Source organism: Emys orbicularis, chromosome 24 (genome assembly GCF_028017835.1).
Source record: "Emys orbicularis isolate rEmyOrb1 chromosome 24, rEmyOrb1.hap1, whole genome shotgun sequence".
In the NCBI taxonomy this organism is placed as follows: domain Eukaryota; kingdom Metazoa; phylum Chordata; order Testudines; family Emydidae; genus Emys; species Emys orbicularis.
The window spans coordinates 181,320-199,704 of record NC_088706.1 but is presented as its reverse complement, the minus strand read 5'-3'; the positions used below and the strand labels follow the sequence as shown (position 1 = coordinate 199,704).

Here is an 18,385-nt window from a genome sequence, read left to right as displayed (position 1 = left end):
AGGAGGGGAAGCAGCCCAGCAGACTCCACTTCCTCATTCTTTATCATGGCTGACTCTTGGCAACTCATATATAAGTGATAACATCATAGACAGCACAAGTTTTTTAAATAAATCCTAGCAACTGCAGCTTCATTACATGAACTTCGAGTTGATTTCTCTCTGTCACTAGGATACCAAATACTGTTTCTATGTGTAAGCGGGGGAATGGACCTGCTATTGTGGAGAACTTTCCTGGCTTATACACTACCCCGGTGAAATTGGCTAGTGAAAGGATCTGGGTCCTCGCTCCCACTCCTTTACCCAGAGGCCTGCCTGACCTTGAGGGCTCCCCTTCCACTCTTCTGTGTGGCAGAGTCCTTGTAACCCCAACAAGGCTGGGCCTGGGATTCCTGGGGCCTTGACCCCCAACCTTGTCATAGTCACTTAGGACCGGGGCGGCACGTTATATGGGCCCGTGGTGCCCAGGCTCCAGCAAATTCAGGGCCCAGGGGCCTGGTTCCACCAATGTTCGGGCCAGGTTTCTCCACAGGCCCCACCTGCCACCCCGTGCACCTGCCGTGGTCCCTCATCTGGTCCCGGTGACATTAACAAGTCACCGGGACCAGATGGCATTCACCCAAGAGTTCTGAAAGAACTCAAATGTGAAGTTGCGGAACTATTAACTAAGGTTTGTAACCTGTCCTTTAAATCAGTTTCTGTACCCAATGACTGGAAGTTAGCTAATGTAACACCAATATTTAAAAAGGGCTCTCGAGGTGATCCCGGCAATTACAGACTGGTAAGTCTAACGTCGGTACCGGGCAAATTAGTCGAAACAATAGTTAAGCATAAAATTGTCAGACACATAGAAAAACATAAACTGTTGCGCAATAGTCAACTTGGTTTCTGTAAAGGGAAATCGTGTCTTACTAATCTATTAGAGTTCTTTGAAGGGGTCAACAAACATGTGGACAAGGGGGATCCAGTGGACATAGTGTACTTAGATTTCCAGAAAGCCTTTGACAAGGTCCCCCACCAAAGGCTCTTATGTAAATTAAGCTGTCATGCGATAAAAGGGAAGGTCCTTTCATGGATTGAGAACTGGTTAAAAGACAGGGAACAAAGGGTAGGAATTAATGGTAAATTCTCAGAATGGAGAGGGGTAACTAGTGGTGTTCCCCAAGGATCAGTCCTCGGACCAATCCTATTCAACTTATTCATAAATGATCTGGAGAAAGGGGTGAACAGTGAGGTGGCAAAGTTTGCAGATGATACTAAACTGCTCAAGATAGTTAAGACCAAAGCAGACTGTGAAGAACTTCAAAAAGATCTCACAAAACTAAGTGATTGGGCAACAAAATGGCAAAGAAATTTAATGTGGATAAATGTAAAGTAATGCACATTGGAAAAAAATAACCCCAACTATACATACAATATGATAGGGGCTAATTTAGCTACAAAAGTCAGGAAAAAGATCTTGGAGTCATCGTGGATAGTTCTCTGAAGATGTCCACGCAGTGTGCAGAGGCGGTCAAAAAAGCAAACAGGATGTTAGGAATCATTAAAAGGGGGATAGAGAATAAGACTGAGAATATATTATTTCCCTTATATAAATCGATGGTACGCGCGCCCACATCTCGAATACTGCGTACAGATGTGGTCTCATCTCAAAAAAGATATACTGGCACTAGAAAAGGTTCAGAAAAGGGCAACTAAAATGATTAGGGGTTTGGAACGGGTCCCATATGAGGAGAGATTAAAGAGGCTAGGACTCTTCAGCTTGGAAAAAAGGAGACTAAGGCCTGGTCTACACTAGGAGTTTATCTCGAATTTAGCAGCGTTAAACCGAATTAACCCTGCACCCGTCCACACAACCAAGCCCTTTACTTCGATATAAAGGGCTCTTAATATCGATATCTGTACTCCTCCCCAACGAGGGGAGTAGCGCTGAAATCGGTATTGCTATTTCGAATTAGGGTTAGTGTGGCCGCAATTCGAAGGTATTGGCCTCCGGGAGCTATCCCACAGTGCACCATTGTGACCGCTCTGGACAGCAATCTGAACTCGGATGCACTGGCCAGGTAGACAGGAAAAGCCCCGCGAACTTTTGAATTTCATTTCCTGTTTGCCCAGCGTGGAGAGCACAGGTGACCACGCAGAGCTCATCAGCACATGTAACCATGCAGTCCGAGAATCGAAAAAGAGCACCAGCATGGACCGTACGGGAGGTACTGGATCTGATCACTATATGGGAAGAGGATTCAGTGCTAGCAGAACTACGTTCCAAAAGATGAAATGCCAAAACTTTTGAAAAAATCTCCAAGGGCATGATGGAGAGAGGCCACAATAGGGACTCATATCAGTGCCGCATGAAAGTTAAGGAGCTCAGACAAGCGTACCAGAAAACCAAAGAAGCAAACGGAAGGTCCGGGGCAGAGCCGCAGACATGCCGCTTCTACACTGAGCTGCATGCAATTCTCGGGGGGGGGGGGGGCGCCACCACTACCCCACCTCTGACCGTGGATTCCGAGGAGGGGGTAATCTCAGCCATGCCTGAGGATTCTGCGGACGGGGAAGATGAGGAGGAGGAGGAGGAGGACGAGCTCGCGGAGAGCACACAGCACTCCGTTCTCCCCAACAGCCAGGATCTTTTTCTCAGCCTGACTGAAGCACCCTCCCAACCCCCAGACAATGAGGCCATGGAAAGGACCTCCGGTGAGTGTACCTTTGTAAATATAAATCATGGTTTAAAAGCAAGCGTTTTTTAATGATTAATTTGCCCTGAGGACTTGGGATGCATTCGCGGCCAGTACAGCTACTGGAAAAGTCTGTTAACATGTCTGGGGATGGAGCAGAAATCCTCCAGGGACATCTCCATGAAGCTCTCCTGGAGGTACTCCAAAAGCCTTTGCAGAAGGTTTCTGGGCAGTGCAGCCTTATTCCGTCCTCCATGGTAGGACACTTGACCACGCCATGCTAGTAGCAAGTAATCTGGTATCATTGCATGACAAAGCCTGGCAGCGTATGGTCCCGGTGTTTGCTGGCATTCAAGCAACAGCCGTTCTTTATCTCGCTGTGTTATCCTCAGGAGAGTGATATCGTTCATGGTAACCTGGTTGAAATACGGGAATTTAATTAAGGGGACAGAGGTGGCTGTTCCTACTGGGCTGTTTGCCTGTGGCTGAAAAGAAATCCTTCCCTGCAGTTAGCCAAGCGGGCGGGGGGTGGGGGGATCATTGGCGCTGAGCTTTTCGCATTTGGCTGGCAGGGATCTTCCCTGATACCAGCCACGCAGTGGGGGGAGGGGTAAAGCGATGGGGGGGGGGTTAGTTTGGTTTCTGCAGGGATCTTCCCTGATACCAGCCACACGGTGGGGGGGGAGGGATAAAGTGATCATCCCAGAGAATTGGATGCGGGGGGGTAGTTTGGTTTCTGCTGCTGCACGTTAACAGGAAAACCGCAGCACTCAATGGGCTTTGCTTGGTATGTGGGAAAGCAAGGCGCTGCTTTTCTGAAGGCTACAGAAGCCGAAAGACAATGGCTTACCATGGCCGCATGCAAGCCGAATTCTGTTGCCCGGACCTGCGTCTGTGCTCTCTAACACCAAAGCCGCAGGTACTCAATATTAAGATGCAAAATGCGACCTTGTACCGAAATCTCATGTGCTATGTAATGTGAATAGTGTTATTCACCGTGAAAGAGTATAAGCATTGTTCTGTAAAATGTATCTTTTTAAATACTTCTCTCCCTTTTTTCCCTCCCTCCCGCAGCTGCAAATTTTTCAAGCCTCCCTCCTCCGTCCCGAAGGCTATCTCAGATAAGGAGGCGAAAATAAAGGACGAGAGACTAAATGTTCTCTGAAATCATGGAATCGACCCGCAATGAAAGAGCTCATCTGAATGAGTGGAAGGAGCGGTTTCAAAGTACAGGAAAGAGGCCAGTGAACGTGAGGACAGGAGGGACCAACGTGAGGACAGGAGAGACGCTCGAGATGAGAGGTGGCGGCAGGAAGATCAGAGGAGGCAGGATGCAATGCTGGGGCTGCTGCATGAGCAAACGGACATGCTCCAGCGTCTGGTGGAGCTTCAGGAACAACAGCAGGATCACAGACTGCCGCTGCAGCCCCTATATAACCACCCTCCCCCCGTCACCACGTTCCATAGCCTCCTCACCCAGATGTGTAAGAACGCGAGGGGGGAGGCTTCGTGCACCCTCCCACTCCACCCCAGTGAACAGCCCAACCAAAAGGCTGTCATTACCTTGAACTTTTTTAGTGGCCTTTTCCTTCCCTCCTATCCTCCTCCCAAACCCCACCCGGGCTACCTTGTCAGTTCTCTCCCTCTTTTTATAATCAATTAATAAAAAATAAATGATTTTTAAACTATAGTGACTTTATTTCCTTTGAAAGCAAGCTGTGATTGAAGGGGGAGGGTGGGTTGCTTACAGAGAATGAGTCAAGGGGGCGGGTTTTCATCAAGGAGAAACAAACAGAACTTTCGCACCGTAGCCTGGCCAGTCATGAAACTGGTTTTCAAAGCTTCTCTGATGCGCAGCGCTTCCTGGTGTGCTCTTCTAATCGCCCTGGTGTCTGGCTGCGCGTAATCAGCGGCCAGGTGATTTTCCTCAGCCTCCCACCCCGCCATAAAGGTCTCCCCCTTACCTCACAGAGATTGTGGAGCACACAGCAAGCAGCAATAACAATGGGAATATTGGTTTGGCTGAGGTCTGAGCGAGTCAGTAACGTGCGCCAGCGTACCTTTAAACGTCCAAATGCACATTCTACCACCATTCTGCACTTGCTCAGCCTGTAGTTTAAAACCTCCTGACTACTGTCCAGGCTGCCTGTGTATGGCTTCATGAGCCATGGCATTAAGGGGTAGGCTGGGTCCCCAAGGATAACTATAGGCATTTCAACATCCCCAGTGGTTATTTTCTGGTCTGGGAAGTAAATCCCTTGCTGCAGCCGTTTAAACAGAGTAGTGTTCCTGAAGACGCGAGCGTCATGAACCCTTCCCGGCCAGCCCACGTTGATGTTGGTGAAACGTCCCTTGTGATCCACCAGTGCTTGCAGCACCATTGAAAAGTACCCCTTGCGGTTTACGTACTGGCTGCCCTGGTGCTCCGGTGCCAAGATAGGGATATGGGTTCCATCTATTGCCCCACCACAGTTAGGGAATCCCATTGCAGCAAAGCCATCCACTGTGACCTGCACATTTTCCCGACTGACCAGTAGCTGTCTGGCGTTGCAAGCTTCCACAGGGCTATCGCCACTCGCTTCTCAACTGTGAGGGCTGCTCTCATCTTGGTATTCTGGCGCTTCAGGGCAGGGGAAAGCAAATCACAAAGTTCCATGAAAGTGCCCTTATGCATGAGAAAGTTTCGCAGCCACTGGGAATCATCCCAGACCTGCAACACTATGCGGTCCCACCAGTCTGTGCTTGTTTCCCGGGCCCAGAATTGGCGTTCCACGGCTAGAACCTGCCCCATTAACAACATGATCTCCAAAGCGCTGGGGCCCGCTGTTTGAGAGAATTCTGCGTCCGTGTCCGTGTCCATGTCCTCATCACTCTCGTCGCCGCGCTGCAGTCGCCGCCTCCTCCTTGCCTGGTTTTTCTGGTCCTGGTTCAGCATAAACTGCACGAGAATGCGCGAGGTGTTTACAATGTTCATGACTGCTGTCTTGAGCTGAGCGGGCTCCATGCTTGACGTGGTATGGCATCTGCAGTGCAGTGTTCACCCAGGAAAAAAGGCGTGAAATGGTTGTCTGCTGTTGCTTTCATGGAGGGAGGGGTGAGGCTGTACCCAGAACCACCAGCGACAATGTTTTTTGCCCCATCAGGCATTGGGAGCTCAACCCAGAATTCCAATGGGAAGGGGAGGCTGTGGGAACTACGGGATAGCTATGGGATAGCTACCCACAGTGCAACGCTCCGGAAGTCGACACTAGCCTCGGTACATGGACGCACATTGCCGAATTAATGTGCTTAGTGTGGCTGCGTGCACTCGACTTTATACAATCTGTTTCCAAAAACCAGTTTCTGTAAAATCGGAATAATCCCGTAGCGTAGACATACCCTTTGGGGGGATATGATAGTGGAGATGAGTGATGTGGAGAAAGGGGATAAGGAAAAGTTATTTATTTATTCCCATAATACAAGAACTAGGGGTCACCAAATTAAATTAATGGGCAGCAGGTTTAAAACAAATACAAGGAAGTTCTTCTTCACGCAGCGCACAGTCAACTTGTGGAACTCCTTACCTGAGGAGGTTGTGAAGGCTAGGACTATAACAGCGTTTAAAAGAGAACTGGATAAATTCATGGTGGTTAAGTCCATTAATGGCTATTAGCCAGGATGGGTAAGGAATGGTGTCCCTAGCCTCTGTTTGTCAGAGGATGGAGATGGATGGCAGGAGAGAGATCACTTGATCATTGCCTGTAGGTCCACTCCCTCTGGGGCACCTGGCATTGGCCACTGTCGGTAGACAGGATACTGGGCTAGATGGACCTTTGGTCTGACCCGGTACGGCCGTACTCATGTTCTTATGTCCCTGCTTGCGCTCTGGGCGGCTGCCCTGATGCTCTGCGCTGTGTTCCCCCGCCGGCCACTGCCAGCTATAAAAGGGAGCAGCGCCAGGGGCAGGCTGAGGGAGGAGGCGAACACATGATGGCAGCCTTCCCCCAGCACCCACCACAGAGGGGCCTGGCCCCTAGGAGCACGTGCAGTGACGTTACTGGGTGAGTGTGCTGCCAGGGGCGAGGGGGGGCCCCCTCGCCCAGAGCTCACTGCTGCCAGCATGGAGAGGGCTGGGGGGAATGTGGAGTCCTCCTCTCTGGGCCCAGCCCCAGGGCAGCCTGCCTGCACCCCAAACTCCTCATCCACAGCCCTGCCCCACCCCTGATCCCGCACCCCCAGCCAGAGCCCTCACCCCTCCCGCACCCCAACCCTCTGCCCTAGCCCTGAGCCCCCTCCTGCACCGTGAACCTCTCATCCCCAGCCCCACCTCACAGTCCTCACCCCCACCCCTCCTCTGCCCCAGCCCTGAGCCCCTCCCACATCCCAAATCCCTCACCCCCGGCCCCACCTCACAGCCCTCACCCCAACCCTCTGCCCTAGCTCTGACCCCCTCTCATACCCCAAACCCCTCATCCCCATCTCCACCACAGAGCCCTTATGCCCCCACACCCCTCATCCCCCCACACACCCTCACATTGTGAAATATAGGAAAACTTAAATGCTTACTGTTTCCAGTCCATTTTTACATTATTTTAAAAAATATATCTCAGCTTACAAGGCAGCAGTGGGGGAGGGGTGCGGGCGGGACTTGGACCCATTCTGGACAACACCAAAAATTATACAAACCTGCCACCCCTGCTTAGGGCAGGGGCTAGAGTGTCCCCACTCCGGGATGCTCTCTCCACACTGGATGCTTCCCTGACCCACTGATCATTACATACAGTTCAAAGCAAATACAATTTATTAAACAGCAACCAATTTAAAAAAAAATAAGGAAAAAATGGGAAAGGTTAAAGGAAAACACATCACCCCACTCTGTGGCATGGGGACATCACAACCAGCGTTTCTGGAATGTAAGGGAAGTTCAGTCTGTTCCTCACATGTCCCAGGCTCCTTCTCAGGCCCTGGCTGTGCTGCAGGGTGGGTCAGACACTTCCTCTGGTGGTGGCCACACGCCTTCAGGCTCTAGGTGGCAGGACCCTTCTTCCCAGCATCAGCTCTCCCTCCCCCACATCAGGGTTATGATGCCCCTTCAAGTCTGGCCTGCACGGCATCTTGGCTGGGGGGTGTCTCCCTGTGCTGGGCCCACTGCCCAGGGTCCCCCCTCACTCTCCCCAGCTGCTCACTGCACCTGGCCCCAGGCTGCTCGAGCCCCAGCTCCAGCTCCAGCCCCAGTTCCAGCTCCACTCTGCCTCATCCCTGATGCTGCTCTGCCTCCAGCCCCCTGGGCTGCTTTTCTGGCCTCTCTGGCTCTGGTTGCTGCAGCTCTGCTCCCAGCACAGGTCGGCTCTCCCTGGGCTGTGTCTCTGGCTCTGGTTGCTACAGCTCTGCCCCCAGGACAGGTCTGCTCTGCAGGCTGCTTCTGTGTCTCTGCTCCCAGCTCTGACCGGCTTCCAGGGCTGCTTTTCTGGCTTTTGTTGCTCTCTGCTCCCTGGACTGCTTCTCTGGCTGCCATGGCCCAGCTCCCCAGCTCAGCTTGGGCCCCTGCTCTCTCCTTAGTTCAGCCCCACTCTGTTCCAGGCAATTCCAGCTCACACGGAGGACGGGACCCCTCTGGCCTCCTGACTCCATTAACCTGCCCGCTCTGTCAATCAGGCTGACCTGGAGCATTGGCCTCCCCTCATTATTCCAGGGGACTGTCAGTCTCAGAGTCCCGATTTCCCATCGACCCTTCCCCTTTCTTTTGGTACTGGGAGCAGCCAACCAAAAAAACCCCACTGAGTTTTAGTAAGGGGCCAACAGTTCCCTTACATATGGTTATGAAAGACTCCAACACAGTCTGCACCCAGCCCCACCCTTCCTTTGGCTACAAGAAAAAGTGGCACATACAATAGATGTGGACGATAAAGGGACATTTACAACCCAGCTGTCAACCTTCATCAAGGGCTTTTTATATTAAATAATATACTGTTTCCAACATACTGGAAACAATATTGGCTCTAGGTACTATCAGCAATGACTGAGCCCCTGGATGTTGGTGCCAACTCTCCTTCACCACTCACACATTATATATAGTCATGTGCTGGAGAGTTGGGAGTGCAGGACTGCACCTATCCATATGCAAAGGAGATTCTACTGCAGGTAACTGATGGCAGCACTCGGCTCATGCCCCTTTCATACAAAGCAAATTGGGTGATAGGTGACAATATTCATAGAGTATCAGGGTTGGAAGGAACCTCCGGAGGTCATCTAGTCCAACCCCCTGCTCAAAGGAGGACCAATCCCCAGACAGATTTTTGCCCCAGATCCCTAAATGGCCCCCTCAAGGATTGAACTCCCAACCCTGGGTTTAGCTGGCCAATGCTCAAACCACTGAGCTATCCCTCCCCCCATTGTAACATGGAGATTCAATAGTAATTATACATCTTGAAAGGATCATAAACAAAACATCCCAGGGGACTAGGGATGTCAGAAAAGGACAGCTAGTTATGTTTTGCAAATGTGTTAACTTTCAAAGAACAACTAGAATTATTTACCAATGCCAGGGAAAAGGGCATTTCAAACGAGAGGGGCCAAGTTTGAAAGGAGATCAGATGAGATGAGACAAAAGTAAATAGTCTAGTGAAAACACTGGACAGATGGTCCCTGTGTGTTGCTGACCGGTTGAGTCACTTAAAACTGAAGAGGCAAAGAAAACCCATGGAAACAACATGACTCATATATGCCAAAATATCTTTATTTTGTATCCTGCAAGAAAAACTTAAGCGAGGACAGATGCAAATGCAACAAAAATAATAAATGCAGGCAGCTGGATGATACTGCCATGATAATCAGTGAGAAAAAAAAAACTTTAAATGAGTTTTTATTTAAAATAGTAACTAATTGCTTAGCCCTTCACCCACAGTAACAAACAGATGATAAATGGATGAAATGTTGACACAAGTTTACATCCTTAAACTTTAGAAAGAGGCCTGGAAAGTTAAGGAAGGCAAAAGATTTTAAAAACTCTGAATTGCACAGGAGCTGAAGGAATGTACAATATCATCCTCTTTCTCAAAGGATTTAAAAGTATGTATATCTGCTTAGGATTTGGATTCTTCCTTCTTTAGAGATCTGCAGACATGGAGTTGCCTGCAGAATCAATTTCACTGTAGAGAACGAATGGATATAGTGCTTTTAACAACATTTTGGTTCAAGGCCATGGAATGAGTTCAGCATAGTTTAAATACTTTTGCAACTTCAGCTTTGTTGTTCTGTAGCCATCAGATTCAATACAGTTGAGCAGAGCTTTCTGTTTGAGAGCAGATCTTTCAAAGTGCTCTAAAATCCACCAGCGTACTCAGGTTGTTTTGAAAATGACTATGCCTCATTAGGGCCAAATGGTATAGTGAGAGTTTTAATACACTAGCCACAAAGCAGAGCCTTAAGAACTTTACCAGTGTATGAGATCAGTGCCAATAAAGGCAGAGACAGCACACAACTAAACGTAGTTTTATCTTTCCCATTAGGGTTTCACACGCCACAAATAGAATCATAGAATATCAGGGTTGGAAGGGACCTCAGGAGGTCATCTAGTCCAACCCCCTGCTCAAAGCAGGACCAATCCCCAACTAGATCATCCCAGCCAGGGCTTTGTCAAGCCGGGCCTTAAAAACCTCTAAGGACGGAGATTCCACCACCTCCCTAGGGAACCCATTCCAGTGCTTCAAATCCATTTTGTCCAATTTACCAGGAAGAACACAGCAATAGCAAAACAAAAGCACTTGCAGCCAGTTTCCTGAAACCTCCTGACTCCTAAGTCACAGAACATTACTTCTGCCCAGTTGCCTGAATGTTACAGTTTTAAGAAGATTAATTTGAGCTCCCTTGGTCCTACATTTTTTCTTGCACCCTAATTGTACAATAGTAACAAACAAACACATATGCTAATTAGGGTTATAGTCTCATTTTGCTGTGGAGGGAGTTATGCATCCCAAACTCTGACAACTAGAAGAGGCAAGGAGTGTAATGAGATAGTGGTTGAAACTTCAAAAGGCTGACTGTCCCACCATATCTCGTATCCTTTACACCAAGGTCATGACAGGAGCACTGTTTTGGAACAGCCTTCCGAGGGAGACGGTGGGGGCGAGGGACCTCTCTGGCTTCAAGATTAGGCTAGATAGGTTTATGGAGGGAATGGTTTGATGGGATAACGTGATTTTAGTCAATTAGGCATTAACGTGCCATCGCTGGTAAAATGAGGGTCCGGCTGTAGCATCTTGCCTGTATGCTCGGGGTTCTACTGATCGCCATATTTGGGGTCGGGAAGGAATTTTCCTCCAGGGTAGATTGGCAGAGGCCCTGGAGGTTTTTCGCCTTCCTCCGCAGCATAGGGCAGGGGTCGCAGGCTGGAGGATTCTCTGCGTCTTTTGAAGTCTTTAAATCACGATCTGGAGACTTCAACAGCTGAGTTAAGGGAAAGTGGGTGGGTCAGCTTTTGTGGCCTGCATCACGCGGGAGGTCAGACTAGATGACCATATTGGTCCCTTCTGACCTTAAAGTCTATGAGTCTATGAGTCTACTTGCAGCTTAAACAATGAGAAGTATTATTGCTTTGGACACATATTTGAGTCAGTTGTCTTTCTTGCCATTGCACACAGTTGGGTCCTTTCTGACCCCTTCTTCTCCACTGGGGAAGGGAGACACCTTGCAAGAGAGCAAGACGTTCTTTTTTGTTGTTAAGTGCAAAATATCTGCATCTGAATCTGACAAACTGCAAAGGAATTCCTAACTCTATATAGGCAGATATAAAATTATTTTATACACACAATTTCAGATGAAAAATACACTGGGATATTTTTATTGCACTGAAGGTTGATTGTTTGCATTGAAGGGACACCACATAGGCTGGGCCAGTCCTGCATAATGTACATGTTCACAAGAAATTGCACATTTACTTTAGACTTGTAAAGAGATAATAATCCCTTATGTTTACATAGCACCTATAATCCCAAATCACCAAGTGCTTTTATAAACTCTTCGAACAGAGGTCACTCCACCCACTACAAAAATACCATTCTCACTGTATGTAACTGTGTCCACCCTGCGCCACCAGCACTATTCCCACACATCTGATGAAGGAGAAGTTAAGAATTATTTATTGACTATAAATGGCAGAGACTATATGGAGGCAGAATGTATTTACCTGAGTTAGTATTTGGCAAGGACATAATTGCCAAAACCCTGTTTTGCAAAAAATGCAAAGGAATCTTTAGTGACCAAAAGTAGTCAAGGGTTTTAGATTTATAAAAATACAGGAAATTCACTCTGGTGGTATAAATATGTTGCATATAAGAGTTTCTCAAAAAGGAATTTTAAGAGATTTTCCTTTACTCTTATTTGAAGTCGAATACCCGTTCTCACATTTTGTTTCCCACTGAAGAATTCTGAACAAGGAACATCCCATATAAAAGCAGGTCTTTATGATAGATATAAAAAAGTACTTAGCCAGCTACAGGGAATTGCATATAGAGCTGCTGTCAGTCAGAGAGTTTAAACAAGATGAATTTGGAAAAGAAATCTGGTTAGACCACAGAGAAAATCTACATGTTCTAGACAAAGGCAGAAAGGTTACAGCTGGCCACTTTGTGCAGCAGCAAAGTTTCCATTCAGTGACTGGTGCCAATCTTAAAGCTGTAAGAGGACAGTAGAGGCAGAATTTTAAAAAGCTTAAAAATAGATTAAATTTTCTACCAAGTTTTAAATGCAAGTCAGAGTGATCAAGTCAGAAACCAACCTTTCTACCCAGAAACTTAACTTTATGCATAACATTCCTTAAAATCCCACCACCAACTGTAGTGACTACACCTCTTACTAGTGAATGTGATATTTTCCCCTTAATTCCTCCACTCTAATTTTAAAACAGACAAGACACAATCTGGAAAAAAGTGAATTTCAGAAAATGGATTCCCTCCATTTACATTGTGAATCTGCCTCAAACCCATACACTAGTTTCCTTCTTTCTGTGCTAACTCCATAGAGCAAAAGAAAAGAGATTTGATTAACCTTAACTAACAAATCTAATCTCAAAAACAAAACACCAGGTTAGGAATTCAACATATAACTAAAATCAATGCAGCCAAACTTCCCAGAAAAGATAGCTTTTCACTAATTTAATACGTCCTTTGACTGAAACATGTAGAACTTTGAGCACTTAGATTTTTCATTCCCAAGACTGCACAATATTTTATAGGTTTATAGACTCAGACATCACGTCCTAGAATTTGGTATATAAACATCCTGCTCTAATCAATCACTGTCTATGGCTCTGATATACAGCAGACCTGGATGAGGAGCAGCACTTAGGCCAACAGAAGCTGAAAGTGGATGGTGATACATTTGGCCACCAGTGCTGGAAGATCTACTATGCATATAGCGTTTGACTTAAGTATCCTTAACATGAAGTGTTTGGGGTCACAGAGGAAAGTAAATACTGAAGGACAGGAGGAATTAAAAGATCCCCATGATAAAGGAACAGTGGAAAACCCATAAGTGCCCATTTCATCAAGGTTTAGTATCCGCTCAAGTAGGTAGTATTGCATAAAGCCTACTTTCCTGAGTCCTCAATGAAGGAGGTATAGAAAAGGCTACTTGCAAGAACTGAGGGAGTGGGGGACAGACTCCCATCTGAACCTGGTTCTTTCAGGACAAGATTAAAAAACAGAAGGATGTTTGAAAATCGGAACTGGAGCATTTGTAACAAAGGTCATGTTCCACACTCAGTTCACACTGTCGTCCCAAACTGGCTCGTATCCAATTCCTGATCTTCCAGGTCATCTTCACTGAGAGAGAAGTCTTTGTGCTTTGATATCTGGTTGGTGATGCAGTTTGACTCCTGGAACTCGTCATGAACCGGAGAACTGGAATCACTTTGGGTCCCTGGAAGGGTACTTAACTGTTCCCCTTCTGCCATGTAAGACAGAAGATTGTCCAGGATGGGTCGGTTTCTGCAGATTTTAGTCAGAAGATGACTCCTGTGCTTCAGCTGTACAATTAAGTCATCTTTTTTCTGGATAACATTCAACAGCTTCTGAATTGTCTCCTCAGATGAGAGCAGCTTCTGCTGCAGAGCAGTAATTTCTCTTAGAAGAAAACAGAAGAAAAATAGTCTCAAAACAAGGCTACTAAAACATAGCCATGCACATAACTACTGTTCCTCACTTATTTGCCCTCATCCTATAAAGACCTGAAGTGTTTTTCAGTTTCAAAAAAACAGGTTATATAAAATGTTGAAGAAATGATCCCCATATCATTTCAAGCTTCCTGAATCTCTCTCTCATGTCCCTCTCTTTGGGTCTGCTGTTTATGTAGTTCTAACACAGCACTGGCAGTGCAAATAGTGATACTTAACTAACACTTTCCATTATAAGACCTTGTTTCTTATAGTTTTGCCAAACTTTAATCTTTCAGGCTGAAATTTTCCAAGCTGGGTGTCTGCCCCTTGGATTGAATTTTTATGAAAGTTTCAACTAAAACAGTTCAGCCATTCTAGATAATGAGTTTAGGGAAAAATACATTGTTTTGCCCATGTTAAAAATTCTTACAACCATTTCTTTGAGAAGCCCTGCAACAGAAATATGAAATTTGGCAAGGGAGATCAACTGATGTCAGGGAGGTGTGTTTTGCTGTAACTGTAAAAAATTGCCTACATGTGGGCAAGTTAAAAGCCAGTGAAAACTGTAGTTTACACATGCTCAGTAGAGGTGTGTTAGAAGCTGGCAGCTAAATTCTCCAAAGACTATCTGCACTGAGTATGCGCCATCTCCATACAGCTCCTACATGCTGACTGGACTGCACATGTCCCCCACCATGATATTGTGACTGAGCAGAACTTTTCCCATCCTTGCACCTCTGTTGTAGCACCAAGCTCCAGAATTTGGAGACACTTGCTCCTTTTGCTTTCATCCTGCTAGCATCAAGGGAGCAAGGAGGCGGCAGAAGCAACCTTCCTCTGTTCCTCAGATACAAAGGGGTGAGTAAGGACACAGGCTGGAAGCAGAAGGGAACAGGGAGATAAGTGGATATGCATGTAAGACAGGGAGGAGAACAGAAGATGGGGACAGAAGGGTCTGTAATCACTAGAATATACTCTCCTCTGGAACCTAGAACTGAACCCAGGATTCCTGAGTCTCAATATTCCTCTGCTGGAATACTGGGATTGGTACTATCCAGCAGATACCCATTTTACCAGTGGGATTGGTACTATCTCTTCCCCTCTAATCAGTCCACATACAGGATAACAGCCTACTAATGTTCAATTAACTCAGGCGGTAGAAGTCTGCAGTTTGAGCTAAAGGTCCTGACCCTGCTAGTGACACATTTGATGGTGAATATAGTTCACATGAAGGTATTTCTATTGTTTCAGTTTGCTTTTAAAATTTTTAAGAAAACACATTAAAAGAACACCAAGGTTTCAAAGTAAAGCATTGAATAGTTAGGAAATACCAGAATTAAGGAATACATAATCAAATACTTTTTTCCCTCAGAAGTCCTGTCTTATTCAGCGTGCAGGATGAGCCATGCTCAGGAAATCACCATCATGCATGCGTACAAGGGGACTGACTTAGAATTGCACAAGCAACCTTAGGTTTGGTATTTCCTAACTTGACTTGGCAACCTTTACTACAAAACATGGGCATAACTTGTCCCTACCATTGTTCTCAGAAGTTTAAATTAAACTTTCCAAAACAAATTCAGCCTGAGACAGAGACCTGGTATGAAGAAACTTCATCATGACTGGTTATAGTTTGGCAAAGTAACAAGCAACTGAAAATAGAGCCCTCTAATGAGAAGTTAAACAACCTGAACCTAAGAAGCTCTGTCGGCTATTGTACACTACATCAGTCATATTCATATTTTGTGGGGGGAGGGGGGACACAAGACTGCTTTTGTCAAGATTAGAAGTTAGCAATCCAGTAGGGTGACCAGATGTCCCGATTTTATAGGGACAGTCCCGATTTTTGGGTCTTTTTCTTATAAAGGCTCCTATTACCCCCCACCCCCTGTCCCGATTTTTCACATTTGCTGTCTGGTCACCCTACAATCCAGTGACATCCTTTCCATACATCGCTACCATCAGCCAAAAGCCCACCTGGCCGCCAATCCTGGCCTATGCTTTTCTACATGTGGCCATGCTCATTTGAACGCACGTTTTACCTCGCCTGAATTCCTACTTCCCCAGGTACATGGGGCTCGCAGAATGACTGTGTCCCCGCGCACAAAGCCGGGGCTGCGCTAGCGAAAGCTGCAAAGCGGTTGCTAGGGCCAGTTCGTATTTCCCTGCCGTCCTTCTTAACTCTGGGCCTCCGGGCTGGTCTCACAGCGGGGCCACCCCACTGACCGGCCCAGCCGAGGCCCGGGCCCGGGGCGGGACGTCGGTCTGTCGGCCCACACGGGGGGTGTTACACATTCCCGCAGCCCAGCCTTCCCCCGGCCTGGACGCTCAGCCCCCGGGGGCGGGACCGAGCGGCGCCGCGCCCGGTGGCAGCCAGGCAAGGCCGGGCCGGGCCGCGAGGAGACGCCAGGCGCTGCCCCCGGCGCTACCTGTCCTTGGCAGCCCCCAGCTCCCGCAGCGCCGCGCGCAGCTCGCCGTCCTTGCGGATGAGACTCTCCGCCTGCCCGCGCACCGTGCGCTCGGCCGCGCCCAGCCGCCGCTCCAGCTCCGCCACGCGCCCGTGCAGCGCCGCAAGGTGCGCATTGGCCTCGCGGATCTGTACGGCCGGTGGCGCCGACATATCGGCCGGGCCCGGCTAGTCCCTCCGCGGCTGTGGGCTCCCGCCCCGCCGGCCAAGGAGCGGGGCGGGGCCTGGCAAGCCCCGCCCCAGCCAGCCCGCTCCATCCTGGCCTGGATCAATGACTTGGGGGACCCGGGCTTTGGGCAGAGGGGTCCTTTGGTGGCAGGGGTCGCTGTGGGGGCAGAGTGGCCCTTTGGGGGTAGGGCGATGCTCCTCCCTGACAGAGGAGCCCTTTGGAGCAGAACAGGGCCACTGGCGTGGGGTGGGCCCCTTGGGGGCAGAGGGATGCCCCCTCCCAGCAGAGGGTCCCTTTTGGGAGCAGGGGGTGCTTTGAGGCAGGTGGATGGCACCCTGGGAAAAGGGGGGCTGGGGCACCCCAGGAAGAGGGGTGCTTTGGGAGTTTTCAAACTGCGGGTTGCAACCCAGTACTGGATCGCAGAATATAAGGCACTGGGTCATGGTGGCTCTGGTCCCGTCGGTCATGCTGCCTGGCTAAGACAGGCTAGTCCCTACCTGTTCTGAAACTGCCCTGTGCCCCAGAAGCGGCCAGCAGCAGGTCCGGCTCCTAGGCGGAGGGGGCGCAGGGCTCCATGCACTACACCGGCTCTGCACTCCCATTAGCTGGGAACCGGCCCATGGGAGCTGGAGAGGTGCCTGCAGGTGAGAGCCACGCGGAGCCACTTGTGTGTCTCCGTCTAGGAGTCGGACCTGCTGCTGGCCGCTTCCGGAGCGCAGCATAGTCTGCGGTGCCAGGACAGGCAGGAAGCCTGCCTTAGCACCTCCTCTGCGCCGCTGACCGGGAGCCGACTGAGGTAAGCCCAAGCCCCAATCCCACACCCCAACCCTCTGCCCCAGCCCTGAGCCCTCCCCAAACCTGAGCCCCCTCCTGCACCCCAATCCCCTCATCCCTGGCCCCATCCCAGGAGTCTGCACCCTGTGACATTCTGTACCTTGGGGGAATACCCTGCACCCCCATGTTCATCCTTATAATATGACTGTGTGGTATTCAATGCAAAGTTTGTCCTGTCGGGTGTCTTCGGAAGGCTCATGATGCACTGAGCATAGTTGTTATAGTAAAGTTATAGTAATGTTTGTTATAGGGTGTAATTTCATTTATATAGTTATGAGGCTGAAAATGTGTCCTCATGGCTTAAACAAGCCCAGGCAGAACTCTCTAGGAACAGAGGGGCAGTTCACACCTCATCAGAGCATGTATGGGACAAACCCAGCCCAGCCTCACAGGAACAACGGACACTGGCCTAGGCAGCAACAAAGGATCTGTTGGACTCTCCAGTGAGTCACCCCCCTTCCCTTGGTCAGTCAGGGGACTACAATGACGTAATGCTCACCTGACTCTGAAGGGGGAGGGAAGCAAAGCCAAGAAGGAAGAAAGAACATGATAAAAGGGAGAGACGTTTGCCATGCTCTTCCTCTCTCTTCCACCTCCATCTACAGACATCACCAGCCAGCGACTGAAGCGCTGATCAAAGGGGAGAGCCTGGCTGAAGGGCAACCAGACAGCCTGTGGTGAGAAGCATCTAAGTTTATAAGGGCACTGAAAGTGTTAAGATCACCTTAGAATGTGTTTTGCTTTTATTTCATTTGACCAAATCCGACTTGTTATACTTTGACTTATAATCACTTAAAATCTATCTATTGTAGTTAATAAATTGTTTGTTTATTCTACATGAAGCAGTGTGTTTGGTTTGAAGCGTGTCAGAGACTCCCCTTGGGATAACAAGCCTGGTACATATCAATTTCTTTGTTAAAAATTGACAAACTCATATAAGCTTGCGGCGTCCAGTGGGCATAACTGGACACTGCAAGACGGAGGTTCCTAGGGTTGTATCTGGGACCGGAGATATTGGCTAGTGTTATTCAGTTGCACAATCCAAGGAGCAGCTTACATGCCACAGACTGTGCGTGAACAGCCCAGGAGTGGGGGTTCTCACAGCAGAG

At 48.5% G+C, this 18,385-nt stretch overlaps 1 protein-coding gene across 2 annotated transcripts; it reads right to left on the bottom strand.

Annotated features, from left to right (window-relative positions):
• Positions 1-12,103: 12,103 nt before the first annotated feature.
• Positions 12,104-16,426, bottom strand: VMAC (vimentin type intermediate filament associated coiled-coil protein). 2 transcript variants are annotated; one of them, XM_065422168.1, is made up of 2 exons: positions 16,236-16,426; positions 12,104-13,774 (listed from the first exon to the last, which is right to left on the bottom strand). In XM_065422168.1, exons 1-2 carry the CDS (start codon positions 16,424-16,426, stop codon positions 13,417-13,419), a joined length of 549 nt encoding a protein of 182 aa, XP_065278240.1. In that variant the 3' UTR covers positions 12,104-13,416. The 2 variants fall into 2 exon arrangements, 1 of the variants encoding a protein (XP_065278240.1); XR_010562361.1 differs by lacking the exon at positions 16,236-16,426 and adding an exon at positions 15,849-15,926 and having other exon boundaries at positions 13,692-13,774.
• Positions 16,427-18,385: the final 1,959 nt, after the last annotated feature.

Coding starts and splice junctions, on each gene's coding strand:
- VMAC (XM_065422168.1), bottom strand. CDS start 16,426: ATGTCGGCGCCACCGGCCGTACAGATCCGCGAGGCCAATGCGCACCTT. Junction 13,775..16,235: donor CTGGGGGCTGCCAAGGACAG/GTAGCGCCGGGG, acceptor TTTTCTTCTAAG/AGAAATTACTGCTCTGCAGC.